The following is a 17222-nucleotide window of genomic DNA, read 5'->3' on the forward strand; positions in this document are numbered from 1 at the left end:
TATGTAAACTTCCGACTTCAACTGTACAATTGTGAGGGGAAATGTTGTTGTCTGAAGAGATAGCAATTGAAGTGGCTGGTGGGCGGAGCTACAGGAGGACGGGCTCATTGTATTGGCTGGAATGGAATAAATGGAACGTTATGATGGGTTTGATACCTTTCCGTCCTCGTGTATACAGTGGGGAAGAAAAGTATTTAGTCAGCCACCAGTTGTGCAAGTTCTCCCACTTAAAAAGATGAGAGAGGCCTGTAATTTTCATCATAGGTACACGTCAACTATGACAGACAAATTGAGGAAAAAAAATCCAGAAAATCACATTGTAGGATTTTTAATGAATTTATTTGCAAATTATGGTGGAAAATAAGTATTTGGTCACCTACAAACAAGCAAGATTTCTGGCTCTCACAGACCTGTAACTTCATCTTTAAGAGGCTCCTCTGTCCTCCACTCGTTACCTGTATTAATGGCACCTATTTGAACTTGTTATCAGTATAAAAGACACCTGTCCACAACCTCAAACAGTCACACTCCAAACTCCACGATGGCCAAGACCAAAGAGCTGTCAAAGGACACCAGAAACAAAATTGTAGACCTGCACCAGGCTGGGAAGACTGAATCTGCAATAGGTAAGCAGCTTGGTTTGAAGAAATCAACTGTGGGAGCAATTATTAGGAAATGGAAGACATACAAGACCACTGATAATCTCCCTCGATCTGGGGCTCCACGCAAGATCTCACCCCGTGGGGTCAAAATGATCACAAGAACGGTGAGCAAAAATCCCAGAACCACACGGGGGGACCTAGTGAATGACCTGCAGAGAGCTGGGACCAAAGTAACAAAGCCTACCATCAGTAACACACTACGCCGCCAGGGACTCAAATTCTGCAGTGCCAGACGTGTCCCCCTGCTTAAGCCAGTACATGTCCAGGCCCGTCTGAAGTTTGCTAGAGTGCATTTGGATGATCCAGAAGAGGATTGGGAGAATGTCATATGGTCAGATGAAACCAAAATAGAACTTTTTGGTAAAAACTCAACTATTCGTGTTTGGAGGACAAAGAATGCTGAGTTGCATCCAAAGAACACCATACCTACTGTGAAGCATGGGGGTGGAAACATCATGCTTTGGGGCTGTTTTTCTGCAAAGGGACCAGGACGACTGATCTGTGTAAAGGAAATAATGAATGGGGCCATGTATTGTGAGATTTTGAGTGAAAACCTCCTTCCATCAGCAAGGGCATTGAAGATGAAACGTGGCTGGGTCTTTCAGCATGACAATGATCCCAAACACACCGCCCGGGCAACGAAGGAGTGGCTTCGTAAGAAGCATTTCAAGGTCCTGGAGTGGCCTAGCCAGTCTCCAGATCTCAACCCCATAGAAAATCTTTGGAGGGAGTTGAAAGTCCGTGTTGCCCAGCGACAGCCCCAAAACATCACTGCTCTAGAGGAGATCTGCATGGAGGAATGGGCCAAAATACCAGCAACAGTGTGTGAAAACCTTGTGAAGACTTACAGAAAACGTTTGACCTGTGTCATTGCCAACAAAGGGTATATAACAAAGTATTGAGAAACTTTTGTTATTGACCAAATACTTATTTTCCACCATAAAAATCCTACAATGTGATTTTCAGGATTTTTTTTTCTCATTTTGTCTGTCATAGTTGACGTGTACCTATGATGAAAATTACAGGCCTCTCTCATCTTTTTAAGTGGGAGAACTTGCACAATTGGTGGCTGACTAAATACTTTTTTCCCCCACTGTATCTCCGCCCACCACCCTCCTCTGTAACAATGTAGCCCTACCTGGACCAGGTGAGCTGACGAGGTTGCTGATGTCATCGATGGGGGAGGGGACCGGTTGGAGGGGGGAGGGGATCTTCACAAGGGGGGCGTCGCCCTCCAAATCCCGCCCTCCCTCCTTTGGCTGCTCCAACACACTCTACATACAACGAAGTCAGAACGTTGATCATAAAAAAAAAATACATTTGGAGACGGTGGCCACGTAAACGCAACCAAAGCATGGTAATGGCTTGCTGTCTAGACCTGGAGAATAAACCCTCCTCCTCACAGCTGCCTATGTCCCTTAATGTTGATGATGTGGTTGTTACTGACAAGGAGCACATGGCTGAGCTCTTTAAATCACCACTTCATTAAGTCAGGATTCCTATTTGACTCAGCCACGCCTCCTTGCCCGTCCAACATTTCCTCATCTCCCAGCCCTTCTAATGCGACTAGCCCCGATGCTCCTCCCTCTTTTCCCCCTGCCCCGCTAATACGTTTCTCCCTGCAGGCGGTCACTGAGTCCGAGGTGCTAAAGGAGCTCCTTAAAAGTTGACACCAAAAAAACATCTGGGTCAGATGGTTTAGATCCTATCTTTAAGGTTGCTGCCCCTATCATCGCCAAGCCTGCCTCTGACCTTTTTAACCTGTCTCTCCTCTCTGGGGAGGTTCCCATTGCTTGGGAGGCCGCCACGGTGCGTCCTTTTATTTAAAGGGGGTGATCAAGCTGATCCTAACTGCTATAGGCCAATTTCTATTTCGCCCTGTTTATCAAAAGTGTTGGAAAAACTTGTCAATATTCAGCTGACTGGCTTTCTTGATGTCTATAGTGTTCTCTCTGGTACGCAATCTGGTTTCCGCTCAGGTTATGGATGTGTCACTGCAACCTTAAAGGTCCTAAATGATGTCACCATTGCCCTTGATTCAAAGCAATGTTGTGCTGCTATTTTTATTGACTTGGCCAAAGCTTTTGATACGGTAGACCATTCCATTCTTGTGGGTCAACTAAGTAGTATTGGTGTCTCTAAGGGGTCTTTGGCCTGGTCTGCTAACTACCTCTCTCAAAGAGTGCAGTGTATAAAGTCAGAACATCTGCTGTCTCAGCCACTGCCTGTCACCAAGGGAGTACCCCAAGGCTCCATCCTAGGCCCCACGCTCTTCTCAATTTACATCAACAACATAGCTCAGGCAGTAGGAAGCTCTCTCAACCATTTATATGCAGATGATACAGTGTTATACTCAGCTGGCCCCTTCCCGGATTTTGTGCTAAACGCTCTACAACAAAGCTTTCTTAGTGTCCAACAAGCGTTCTCTGCCCTTAACCTTGTTCTGAACACCTCCAAAACAAAGGTCATGTGGTTTGGTAAGAAGAATGCCCCTCTCCCCACCGGTGTGATTACTACCTCTGAGGGTTTAGAGCTTGAGGTAGTCACCTCATACAAGTACTTGGGAGTATGGCTAGACTGTACACTGTCCTTCTCTCAGCACATATCCAAGCTGCAGGCTAAGGTTACATCTAGACTTGGTTTCCTCTATCGTAATCGCTCCTCTTTCACCCCAGCTACAAGACTAACCCTGATTCAGATGACCATCCTACCCATGCTAGATTACGGAGATGTAATTTATAGATTGGCAGGTAAGGGTGCTCTCGAGCGGCTAGATGTTCTTTACCATTCGGCCATCAGATTTGCCACCAATGCTCCTTATAGGACACATCACTGCACTCTATACTCCTCTGTAAACTGGTCATCTCTGTATACCCGTCGCAAGACCCACTGGTTGATGCTTATTTACAAAACCCTCTTAGGCATCACTCCCCCCTATCTGAGATACCTACTGCAGCCCTCATCCTCCACATACAACACCCGTTCTGCCAGTCACATTCTGTTAAAGGTCCCCAAAGCACACACATCCCTGGGTCGCTCCTCTTTTCAGTTCGCTGCAGCTAGCGACTGGAACGAGCTGCAAAAAACACTCAAACTGGACAGTTTTATCTCCATCTTCATTCAAAGACTCAGTCATGGACACTCTCTTACTGACAGTTGTTGCTGCTTCGGCGTGATGTATTGTCGTCTCTACCTTCTTGCCCTTTGTGCTGTTGTCTGTGCCCAATAATGTTTGTACCATGTTTTGTGCTGCTACCATGTTGTGCTGCTGCCATGTTGTGTTGCAACCATTTTGTTGTCATGTGTTGCTGCCATGCTATGTTGTTGTCTTAGGTCTCTCTTTATGTAGTGTCTCTCTTGTTGTGATGTGTATTTGGTTCTATATTTTTTATTTTGAATCCCACCCCCCGTCCCCGCAGGAGGCCTTTTGCCTTTTGGTAGGCCGTCATTGTAAATAAGAATTTGTTCTTAACTGACTTGCCTAGTTAAATAAAGGTAAAATAAAAAAATCAAAATGTATCCCATTGACTGCTTACATGACAAGGAAACCAATACGTACTTTTGCAATCTGGGTGACCTCTTTAATTTGTAACTCATGCGGTGGTGGATGGTGTTACTTTAAAATCAGTGGATGGTTTCATAGTAATGGTTGGAATGGACAGATTTTATCAGTATCCTCCCTTTACTGCTGGCCAAAGCAGCTAGCTGTGTCTCTCTGCCTATCAGTGTGTGTGTGTGTGTGTGTGTGTGTGTGTGTGTGTGTGTGTGTGTGTGTCCTCACCTCACTGTTGTCCTCCATTAGAGAAGCTAGCTGTCTCTCTCTCTGGACCAGGAGACTGACATGTTTGATAGGGTTGGTCAAGGCCTCAGCATACTCTATAAAACATGTTTGATGGGGTTGGTCAGGGCCTCAGCATACTCTATAACACATGTTTGATGGGGTTGGTCAAGGCCTCAGCATACTCTATAACACATGTTTGATGGGGTTGGTCAAGGCCTCAGCATACTCTATAACACATGTTTGATGGGGTTGGTCAGGACCTCAGCATACTCTATAACATGTTTGATGGGGTTGGTCAGGGCCTCAGCATACTCTATAAAACATGTTTGATGGGGTTGGTCAGGGCCTCAGCATACTCTATAAAACACGTTTGATGGGGTTGGTCAGGACCTCAGCATACTCTATAACATGTTTGATGGGGTTGGTCAAGGCCTCAGCATACTCTATAACACGTTTGATGGGGTTGGTCAAGGCCTCAGCATACTCTATCACACGTTTGATGGGGTTGGTCAAGGCCTCAGCATACTCTATAACACGTTTGATGGGGTTGGTCAGGGCCTCAGCATACTCTATAACACGTTTGATGGGGTTGGTCAGGGCCTCAGCATACTCTATAACACACGTTTGATGGGGTTGGTCAGGGCCTCAGCATACTCTATAAAACATGTTTGATGGGGTTGGTCAGGGCCTCAGCATACTCTATAACACGTTTGATGGGGTTGGTCAGGGCCTCAGCATACTCTATAAAACATGTTTGATGGGGTTGGTCAAGGCCTCAGCATACTCTATAACACATGTTTGATGGGGTTGGTCAAGGCCTCAGCATACTCTATAACACGTTTGATGGGGTTGGTCAAGGCCTCAGCATACTCTATAACACATGTTTGATGGGGTTGGTCAGGGCCTCAGCATACTCTATAACACGTTTGATGGGGTTGGTCAGGGCCTCAGCATACTCTATAACACGTTTGATGGGGTTGGTCAGGGCCTCAGCATACTCTATAAAACATGTTTGATGGGGTTGGTCAAGGCCTCAGCATACTCTATAACACACGTTTGATGGGGTTGGTCAAGGCCTCAGCATACTCTATAACACATGTTTGATGGGGTTGGTCAGGGCCTCAGCATACTCTATAACACGTTTGATGGGGTTGGTCAAGGCCTCAGCATACTCTATAACACGTTTGATGGGGTTGGTCAGGGCCTCAGCATACTCTATAACACGTTTGATGGGGTTGGTCAAGGCCTCAGCATACTCTATAACACGTTTGATGGGGTTGGTCAGGGCCTCAGCATACTCTATAAAACATGTTTGATGGGGTTGGTCAAGGCCTCAGCATACTCTATAACACGTTTGATGGGGTTGGTCAGGGCCTCAGCATACTCTATAACACACGTTTGATGGGGTTGGTCAAGGCCTCAGCATACATTTACATTTACATTTTAGTCATTTAGCAGACGCTCTTATCCAGAGCGACTTACAGTTAGTGAATACATATTTGTTTTATACTGGCCCCCCGTGGGAAACAAACCCACAACCCTGGCGTTGCAAACGCCATGCTCTACCAACTGAGCTACATCCCTGCCGGCCATTCCCTCCCCTACCCTGGACGACGCTGGGCCAATTGTGCGCCGCCCATGAGTCTCCCGGTCGCGGCCGGCTGCGACAGAGCCTGGATTCGAACCAGGATCTCTAGTGGCACAGTTAGCACTGCGATGCAGTGCCTTAGACCACTGCGCCACTCAGGAGACATACTCTATAACACGTTTGATGGGGTTGGTCAGGACCTCAGCATACTCTATAACACGTTTGATGGGGTTGGTCAGGGCCTCAGCATACTCTATAACACGTTTGATGGGGTTGGTCAGGGCCTCAGCATACTCTATAACACGTTTGATGGGGTTGGTCAAGGCCTCAGCATACTCTATAACACGTTTGATGGGGTTGGTCAAGGCCTCAGCATACTCTATAACACGTTTGATGGGGTTGGTCAAGGCCTCAGCATACTCTATAACACGTTTGATGGGGTTGGTCAGGGCCTCAGCATACTCTATAACACACAACACAAAAGGAGCAATGCACCCTGGTACACACACTTAATAACACTTGTTGTTGCATTTAAGTGCAGAAAACACTGTCATCAAAGTAAGTTCCTTGGTAGGTGATGTCAGAGTTCAGCTAACGTGAACGAGTTAGTAAAAATGTAGTATTTCTGATAACTCAGGTCATGAACGCCACATTACCCTGGGGCGTATTCATTACATCTTACAACGGAAACCGTTTACCGTTTAAGAACCAAACGGAAGCAAATGGAATGAAACGGAGAGGGACCTGAACTTGTCCAATAGATAACTCTTTCTGTTGCAAAACGTTCTGCAACAGACAAAACGTTTTGCAACCGAATCGGCGTAATGAATACATCCCTGTTGTTCTTTAGGGATGTAGTCCTATGGGGTTATGGGCAGTGTAGTCCTATGGGGTTAAGGGTAGTGTAGTCCTATGGGGTTAAGGGTAGTGTTGTCCTAGGGGGTTATGGGTAGTGTAGTCCTTAGGCTTGGGTGGTATACCGTATTTACCGTATACCAGGCTATTTGTAAAAAGCCACAAGAATGGTTTTTCAACACCGTCAATCATTTTTAATACATTTGAGTATTTGTAGCTACTTTTTAAGTTAATACCTGCAGTCAATTTGTGCAATAGGTTAGGAGATAAAGAAGATTGCGTTCTTCAGTTTACCTGTCACATAATCTTTCATTATGATGCTTACCGGTAGTCCCCAGTCACGTGGTGTTTGTTTACAAACACACAACGACGAGAGACCGGAGCCTTGTGAGTCACTCACTGTGGTGCAGCACGCGCCAGGTGATCTAATTACAGTATGGAATTCACAACTAAATGTTTGCCAGTTAGATATCTTATAACTATTAAGTTAACTGTCTAAAATGTGCTAAATACTCTCCAGTTGTGCATTTGGTTTGCTAATTTAGTAGTTAGTTAGCTATCTAGCTAAGTGGTTAGCTTCTTCCAAAATCAAGCTTTGCTTGGTAACAGCAGAGAATCCCAACCTGGATCAATAGCCTTGCTGGCTAATATTTGTTTTGTGCGTGCAGCAAACCGTGAGTAGCATTTTTGAGCTACTTATAAAGTTTAGGTCAGAGACTGTCTAAAATGTTCGTAATGCACTCGTTAGCATTTAGATAGCATTCGCTATGGGATTCTACATGTGCTTGGTAGCATTGCTAACCTTCGGTTTACAAAGGTCCAGTGGGGTTTGAAAACAGCGCCCATTGTGTTCAGTGCCGGTATTACCGAATATCCCGGTATGGCACAAGGTCGGTATAAAGGTATGACAATCTGAATACCGCCCAGGCCTAGGAGTCCTATGGGGTTATGGGTAGTGTAGTCCTAGATGGTTATGGGTAGTGTAGTCCTAGAGGCTTATGGGTAGTGTAGTCCTAGAGGCTTATGGGTAGTGTAGTCCTAGTGGTTTATGGGTCGTGTAGTCCTAGGTGTTTATGGTAGTGTAGTCCCATGGGGTTATGGGTAGTGCAGACCTAGAGGCTTATGGGTAGTGTAGTTCCAGAAGGTTATGGGTAGGTTAGTCCTAGAGGGTTATAGGTAGTGTAGTCCTAGGGGGTTATGGGTAGGGGTTTTCTTACCCTGGTGTTCATTAGGAATGTAGTCCTGAGCCTCAGTGTAGACCAGGAGGGAGGGCAGCATCAGAGGCTGGTTCATCTCATTCTTCAGGCTGATGTAGTGGTAACCTACACACACACAGGATTTATAAAAACACACTCGTTCAAAGATCCCAAGAAAACAACAGATCTCATAGTATTAGAGGTGATTCACCATTATGATAATAGATTGAGAAACAAAAGATTGCAAGTAAATCCCCATGGCAACAGATGACACTTAGTCTGAATGCCTGAATCAAGCAAACCATACTCAGTACTGACCAGGGCGGATAGTTGACACAGGGCAGATCCGATGTCCCAGGAACTTCCCATTCTCCTCAAACACAGCTATCCTCAAAGAGGCCAGGGTGGGGAGGACCACCTAGAGAGGAGGAGGGGAGGGGAGTAGAAGAGAGATTATCATTACGATCCCAGAGAGGCCTGGGTGGAGAGGAGGAGAGGACCGCCTAGAGAGGAGGAGAGGACCGCCAAAGAGCGGAGGAGAGGACCGCCTAGAGAGGAGGAGAGGACCGCCAAAGAGAGGAGGAGAGGACCGCCTAGAGAGGAGGAGAGGACCGCCTAGAGAGGAGGAGAGGACCGCCTAGAGAGGAGGAGAGGACCGCCTAGAGAGGAGGAGAGGACTGCCTAGAGAGGAGGAGAGGACCGCCAAAGAGAGGAGAGGACCGCCTAGAGAGGAGGAGAGGACCGCCTAGAGAGGAGGAGAGGACCGCCTAGAGAGGAGGAGAGGACCGCCTAGAGAGGAGGAGAGGACCGCCTAGAGAGGAGGAGAGGACCGCCAAAGAGAGGAGGAGAGGACCGCCAAAGAGAGGAGGAGAGGACCGCCTAGAGAGGAGGAGAGGACCGCCTAGAGAGGAGGAGAGGACCGCCTAGAGAGGAGGAGAGGACCGCCTAGAGAGGAGGAGAGGACCGCCTAGAGAGGAGGAGAGGACCGCCTAGAGAGGAGGAGAGGACCGCCTAGAGAGGAGGAGAGGACCGCCTAGAGAGGAGGAGAGGACCGCCTAGAGAGGAGGAGAGGACCGCCTAGAGAGGAGGAGAGGACCGCCTAGAGAGGAGGAGAGGACCGCCTAGAGAGGAGGAGAGGCCCGCCTAGAGAGGAGGAGAGGCCCATCTAGAGGGAGAGAGAGAAATTATCAGTTGTTTTATCACAATGCAGGGCTAACAAATGAGCCTTATTGAAATGAATGGAATTGGAAGTAGTGAAAGAAGTTTGACTTTCCCAGTATTATGGGCTATGTTACCTTGTGTTTTTGTGTTTCTGTGAGTGTGTGTTCGGTTTGTGTGTGTTGAGGCTGTGTTAACGTTACCTTGTTGAAGACAAACGTCTCGTCATCCCAGACAGGGTCCAGGCTGTTCCCATTGGACGTCCTGGTGCGATACTTCCTCTTTGTGTCGGCAGGAAGTCCAAATAGGTCCACTTCCACGTACACACTCACTTTCTTATCGGTCAGGAACTGACCCGAGATCACCTGGAGATGGAGGGATGGAGAGAAGGAGATGGTTACACACACAGAGAGAGAGACACACACACAGTTACTCCTACCCACTCACCCTGATCTTGACGGTGTTGGCTACGATGCCGTCCACAATGTTCTCAGTGAAGGGGTCAAAGTGTTTGTCTGTCCGTCTCATAAACTCTGGTTTCAGCAGGTAGCCACTGTGACCATTATACTCAAATACTCCCATGTTCAACTGCATGGGCAGGTCTGAGGGAGAGAGGGGGATGGAGGAGAGAGGGGAGGATGGGGGGGAGGGAGGAGGGAAGAGGGAGATTGTCAGTCATGGAAATAAGTGAAACAGGGGGACCGAATGAGAGAGAGGGAGAGAGAGAGCGAAAGAGAGAGAGAGAGCGAGAGAGCGAGGAGAGAGAGAGAGAGTGAGCGAGAGCGAGAGAGGGGAGAGAGAGAGAGAGAGAGAGAGAGAGAGAGAGAGGATGGAAGGATGAAGAGGAGAGAAGGGAAGGAAAGTAGAATAGAAGGAAGTGGACTTACCAAGTGTCTGGAAGTTTAGAGCCACCATCTGACAGCCTACGTTCCAGAAGAGTTGGGGCATGTAGTTCGAACTGTCTACCCTGGTGCCCTTAGGATAGATACGACTCAGCTGCTTCTTATTGTACTCAACAAACTCAATGGGGGCACTCTTCAGTGTGTCCATACCCTTGGTCTCAACGAACGATGACATCTCAAAATACTTATTCCTCTCTGTGAGTGAGTGAGAGTGCGAGTGAGAGTGAGAGAGAGACATATATAGAGAGAGAGAGAATATATTAAAATATGTTAAAATAAATCAATGTGTGTGGATTGGCTGATCATTTAGCTGGTCTAATGAGCTACATGAGAGTGGTGGTTAGGCCTAACGATGCCTATCCTCCCACACACACACACACACACAAACACACCTCGCTCTCAACACACACACTCACTGTTTGCGACCTCAAAGCTCTTGAACTTGACAGGTTCTATGTAGTTGACCAGAGTAGACATCTCCTCTGTTGCATTCACCTCACTACTAGCAGTACCCTGAGAGAGAGATAAAAAAAATACATCATTCAGTACAAAGAATTTGAAACAAAAGATGAATAAAAAAATATAATATTTATTGGGTGAAAAGCCAAATGTGTGTCCTCTTGCCACAACCTGAGGGACAGCCAGTGAAAAGTGCAGTGTAATGCCAATAATATTTCCCATTTAGTTTTGTTTTGGCTTTCATACCATGTAATGTGTCTTCTCAGTCATGTTGAGACTGGTCTACTACTATTGCTTTAATGTATTGTTATTCTCATTAATATTGTTGTTGTAGTTGCTGTTAATGGTAATCCCATTTCCACTACTAGTATTATTATTGATACCTTATTGCTGTTAATGGTAATCCCATTTCCACTACTACTACTATTATTGATACCTTATTGCTGTTAATGGTAATCCCATTTCCACTACTACTATTATTATTATTGATACCTTATTGCTGTTAATGGTAATCCCATTTCCACTACTGCTACTATTACTATTGATGTTGGTCCCACCATTTTTGTTATATGTATACCTTGACAATGTAAGTAATTTAACTTGCCATGTCAATAAAATCTATTGAATTGAATTGATAAGGGGGAGAGAGAGAGAGAGAAAAAGGGAGAGATAGAGAAATGTAAATTCAAGCAGAAAACTAACAACAATGACAAATGGTTTAATGAAGAATGCAAAAACCTAAGAAAGAAATTGAGAAACCTATCCAACCAAAAACGGAGATCTGGAAACCCTTAGCTTACGCCATCACTATGGGGAATCACTAAAACAGTACAAAAAAATACCCTAAGAAAAAAGAAGGAACAGCATGTCAGAAAACAGCTCATTGTGATTGAAGAATCTATAGAATCAAATCACTTCTGGGAAAATTGGAACACACTAAACAAACAACAACACGAAGAGTATCTTATCCAAAATCGAGATGTATGGATACACCACTTCTCCAACCTTTTCGGTAATATAACAAAGAACCAACAGCAAAAACATATACATGATAATTTACAAAACTTAGAATCAGCTATTAAAGACTACCAGAACCCACTGGTTTCTCCAATTACATTAGATGAACTACAGGACAAAATACAAACCCTCCAACCAAAAAAGGCCTGTGGTGTTGATTGTATCCTCAATGAAATGATCAAATATACAGACCACAAATTCCAATTGTCTATTCTTAAACTCTTCAACATTATCCTCAGCTCCGGCATCTTCCCCAATATATGGAACCAAGGTCTGGTCACCCCAATCCACAAAAGTGGAGATACATTTGACCCCAATAATTAGTGGAATCTGCATCAACAGCAATCACAGAAAATTCCTCTGCAGTATCATCAACAGCAGACTCAGCAAATGTCAAATTGGATTCTTACCATAATACCGCAGTATGACAGACCACGTATACACCCTGCACACTCTTATTGGCAAACAAACAAAACAAAAGCAAAGTCTTCATGCTTTGTTGATTTCAAAAAACTTTTTACTCAATTTGGCATGAGGGTCTGCTATACAAATTGATGGAAAGCGGTGTTGGGGGAAAACATATGACATTGTAAAATCAATGTACACAACCAACAAATATGCAGTTAAAATTGGTTAAAAAAACACAGATTTCTTTCCTCAGGGCTGTGGGGTGAGACAGGGATGCAGCTTGAGCCCCACCCTCTTCAACATATACACTAAGTGTACAAAACATTAGGAACACCTGCTCTTTCCATGACAGACTGACCAGGTGAATCCAGGTGAAAGCTATGATCCCTTATTGTTGTCACTTGTTAAATCCACTTCAATCAGTGTAGATGAAGGGGAGACAATTGAGACATGGATTGAGACAATTGAGACATGGATTGTGTATGTGTGCTAATCAGCAGGTGAATGGGCAAGACAAAATATTTAAGTGCCTTTGAAAGGGGTATGGTAGTAGGTGCCAGGCGCACCAGTTTGAGTGTGTCAAGAACTGCAACGCTGATGGGTTGTTCACGCTCAACAGTTTCCCATGTGCATCAAGAATGGTCCACCACCCAAAGGACATCCAGCCAACTTGACACAGCTGTGGGAAGCATTGGACTCAACATGTGCCAGAATCCCTGTGGAATGCTTGACACCTTGTAGACAAAGTGAGGCTGTTCTGAGGGCAAAAGGGGGTGCAACTCCAATATTAGGAAGGTGTTCCTAATGTTTTTTTACACTCAGTGTATATCAACGAATTGGCGAGGGCACTAGAACAGTCTGCAGCACCTGGCTTCACCCTACTGGACTCGGAAATCAAATGTCTACTGTTTTCTGATGAAGGTGGGCCTACAGCAGCACCTAGATCTTCTGCACAGATTCCGTCAGACCTCACCTACAGAGAGATTAACCTAGATAAGAGTTTCCTCAGCCAGCTGGTTCTGAGGCTCTGTTCAAAATCACAAACAGACCCCACAGAGCCCCAGGACAGCAACACAATTAGACCCAACCAAATTATGAGAAAGCAAAAAGATAACTATTTGACACACTGGAAAGAATCAACCAAAAAATAGCAAATTGGAATGCTACCTGGCCCTAAACAGAAAGCACACAGTGGCAGAATACCTGACCACTGTGACTGACCCAAAATTAATAAAAACCTTGTGAGCATAGCCTTGCTATTGAGAGAGGCCACCGTAGGCAGACCTGGCTCTCAAGAGAAGACAGGCTATGTACATACTGTCCACAAAATGAGGTGGAAACTGAGCTGCACTTCATAACCTCTTGCCAAATATGACCACATTAAAAGACACATTTCCTACAGATCACAGACCCACAAAGAATAAAAAATAAAAAAATCTAACATTGATAAACTCCCATATCTGTTAGGAAAAATACCGCAAGATTTGTGGCCCGTTGCCATGAGAAAAGGGCAACCAGTGGAGCACAAACAACATTGTAAATACCGCCAATATTTTACTGTTTATTTATCTTCCCCCCATTATTCATACTACAACTATTTGCACATTGCTAAAACACTGTACATAGCCGATAATATACAACTTGAAACCTTTGAGTGCAATGCTTACTGTTAATTTATTATCATAAATTTGTTTCTTCTCACTTTTGTTTAATGTTTATTTCACTTGCTATGGCAACGTAAACATACAGTTGAAGTCGGAAGTTTACACACACATTTTTGTTAACTGTAATTTCGTTAGTTATGCGCCAACATTCCCTCCATCTTGTGCCAACATCAGTTCTTTTTAAGTCTTGGTTCCAATAGTTGATATTTTATTCTAAAGAGATTGTCAGTTGGATATGTCGTCTGCAAGGTTTTGGAAATCTTCCCTATCATATGAACATCCTTTTCTGACTCAAAGATTCCCTCAAGGTTGCGCTGATGTCCAAAAGATTTAACTATACAGTTGAAGTCGGAAGTTTACATACACCTTAGCCAAGTACATTTAAATTCAGTTTTTCACAATTCCTGACATTTAATCCTAGTAAAAATTCCCTGTCTTAGGTCAGTTAGGATCACCACTTTATTTTAAGAATGTGAAATGTCAGAATAATAGTAGAGAGAATGATTTATTACAGCTTTTATTTCTTTCATCACATTCCCAGTGGGTCAGAAGTTTACATACACTCAATTAGTATTTGGTAGCATTGCCTTTAAATTGTTTAACTTGGGTCAAACATTTCGGGTAGCCTTCCACAAGCTTCCCACAATAAGTTGGGTGAATTCTGGCCCATTCCTCCTGAAAGAGCTGGTGTAACTGAGTCAGGTTTGTAGGCCTCCTTGCTTGCACACGCTTTTTCAGTTCTGCCCACAAATGTTCTATAGGATTGAGGTTAGGGCTTTGTGATGGCCACTCCAATACCTTGACTTTGTTGTCCTTAAGCCATTTTGCCACAACTTTTGGTTGTATGCTTGGGGTCATTGTCCATTTGGAAGACCCATTTGCGACCAAGCTTTAACTTCCTGACTGTCTTGAGATGTTGCTTCAATATATCCACATAATTTTCCTTCCTCATGATGCCATCTATTTTGTGAAGTGCACCAGTCCCTCCTGCAGCAAAGCACCCTCACAGCATGATGCTGCCACCCCCGTGCTTCATGGTTGGGATGGTGTTCTTCGGCTTGCAAGCTAACCCCTTTTTCCTCCAAACATAACAATGGTCATTATGGCCAAACAGTTCTATTTTCGTTTCATCAGACCAGAAGACATTTCTCCAAAAAGTACAATCTTTGTCCCCATGTGCAGTTGCAAACCGTAGTCTGGCTTTTTTATGGCGGTTTTGGAGCAGTGGCTTCTTCTTTGCTGAGCGGCCTTTCAGGTTATGTCGATATAGGACTCGTTTTACTGGGGATATAGATACTTTTGTAACAGTTTCCTCCAGCATCTTCACAAGGTCCTTTGCTGTTCTGGGATTGATTTGCACTTTTCGCACCAAAGTACGTTCATCTCTAGGAGACAGAACGCGTCTCCTTCCTGAGCGGTATGACGGCTGCATGGTCCCATGGTGTTTATACTTGCGTACTATTGTTTGTACAGATGAATGTGGTACCTTCAGGTGTTTGGAAATTGCTCCCAAGGATGAACCAGACTTGGCTGATTTCTTTTGATTTTCCCATGATGTCAAGCAAAGAGGCACTGAGTTTGAAGGTAGGCCTTGAAATACATCCACAGGTACACCTCCTATTGACTCAAATGATGTCAATTAGCCTATCAAAAGCTTCTAAAGCCATGACATCATTTTCTGGAATTTTCCAAGCTGTTTAAAGGCACAGTCAACTTAGTGTATGTAAACTTCTGACCCACTGGAATTGTGATACAGTGAATTATAAGTGAAATAATCTGTCTGTAAACAATTGTTGGAAAAATTACTTGTGTCATGCACAAAGTACATGTCCTAACCGACTTGCCAAAACTATAGTTTGTTAACAAGAAATTTGTGGAGTGGTTGAAAAACAAGTTTTAATGACTCCAACCTAAGTGTATGTAAACTTCCGACTTCAACTGTATGTTTCCCATGCCAATAAAGCCCCATTAAATTGAATTGAGATAGAGAGAGATAGAGAGAGAGAGACAGAGAGAGAGACAGAGCGAGAGACAGAGCGAGAGGCCGACAGAAAGAGGTACACAGAACCATTACGTGTTCATTTGCTCACTAGGATGACCCAAGTAAATAGAACACTCTTCGGGGAACAATAAAAGGACAATCAATCAATTAGTAGAGAACTCACCTCATCAGAGTTTGGTTTCTTCAGTTCAGCCACTGGTTCATCTTCCTCCTCCTCATCACTTTCTCCCTCCCCTCCTATCAGAACACATGTAAACATGTTACCTATGTCTGTCTATCTGTCCATCCATCCCTCTCTCCCTCCCCAGCATGTTCTATCATTCAGGAAGTGAACTGACCAATAGATTTGCGAGGATCTCCATCTTTCACCAGCTTCTCTTCCCCATTGGATAGCAGCTGGCCTCCCTCGCTCTCACTGAAATGACAGTCTAAACACACAGGAAATACATACCCTTGTCAATATACTGTATACCACTACAGGAAATACATACCCTTGTCAATATACTGTATACCACTACAGGAAATACATACCCTTGTCAATATACTGTATACCACTACAGGAAATACATACCCTTGTCAATACAGTGCATTCGGAAAGTATTCAGACCCCTTGACTTTTTCCACATTTTGTTACGTTACAGCCTTATTCTAAAATGGATTAAATCGTTTTTCTCCCCTCATCAATCTACACACAATACCCCATAATGACAAAGCAAAAACAGGTTTTTAGAATTTTTTGTAAATGTATAAAAAAATAAGGAAATGTAACTTAGATATCACATTTACATAAGTATTCAGACCCTTTACTCAGTACTTCGTTGAAGCACCTTTGGCAGCGATTACAGCCTCGAGTCTTCTTGGGTCTGAAGCTACAAGCTTGGTACACCTGTATTTGTGGAGTTTCTTCCATTATTCACTGCAGATCCTCTCAAGCTCTGTCAGGTCGGATGGGGAGCGTCGCTGAACAGCTATTTTCAGGTCTCTCCAGAGATGTTCGATTGGGTTCAAGTCCGGGCTCTGGCTGGGCCACTCAGAGACTTGTCCCGAAGCCACTCCTGCGTTGTCTTGGCTGTGTGCTTAGGGTCGTTGTCCTGTTGGAAGGTGAACCTTTGCCCCAGGCTCCTGTCTGGCCACTCTACCATAAAGGCCTGATTGGTGGAGTGCTGCAGAGATGGTTGTCCTTCTGGAAGGTTCTCCCATCTCCACAGAGGAACTCTGGAGCTCTGTCAGAGTGACCATCAGGTTCTTGGTCACCTCCCTGACCAAGGCCCTTCTCTACCCGAATGCTCAGTTTGGCCAGGCGGCCAGCTCTAGGAAGAGTCTTGGTGGTTTGAAACTTCTTCCATTTAAGAATGATAGAGCCCACTGTGTTCTTGGGGACCTTCAATGCTGCAGAAATGTTTTGGTACCCTTCCCCAGATCTGTGCTTCGACACAATCCTGTCTCGGAGCTCTACGGACAATTCCTTCGACCTCATGGCTTGGTTTTTGCTCTGACATGCACTGTCAACTGTGGGACCTTATATAGACA

At 44.7% G+C, this 17222-nt stretch overlaps 1 protein-coding gene across 1 annotated transcript in view; it reads right to left on the reverse strand.

The window, feature by feature from the left end:
• The window catches only part of LOC311118626 (1-phosphatidylinositol 4,5-bisphosphate phosphodiesterase beta-3-like), a 102775-nt gene that overhangs the window by 12558 nt on the left and 72995 nt on the right, over positions 1–17222 (reverse strand). Inside the window, exons 15-24 of the mRNA XM_084193414.1 lie at positions 16031–16120; positions 15856–15929; positions 10559–10655; positions 10128–10337; positions 9688–9842; positions 9444–9605; positions 8401–8500; positions 8104–8208; positions 4444–4538; positions 1801–1936 (exon numbers count right to left, since the gene is read on the reverse strand). Coding sequence (XP_084049540.1) covers positions 1801–1936; positions 4444–4538; positions 8104–8208; positions 8401–8500; positions 9444–9605; positions 9688–9842; positions 10128–10337; positions 10559–10655; positions 15856–15929; positions 16031–16120 — 1224 coding nt within the window. The remainder of the gene's footprint in view (positions 1–1800; positions 1937–4443; positions 4539–8103; positions 8209–8400; positions 8501–9443; positions 9606–9687; positions 9843–10127; positions 10338–10558; positions 10656–15855; positions 15930–16030; positions 16121–17222) is intronic.

Source organism: Coregonus lavaretus (genome assembly GCF_964263955.1).
Source record: "Coregonus lavaretus genome assembly, contig: HAP1_SCAFFOLD_573, whole genome shotgun sequence".
Taxonomy (NCBI): Eukaryota; Metazoa; Chordata; class Actinopteri; order Salmoniformes; family Salmonidae; genus Coregonus; species Coregonus lavaretus.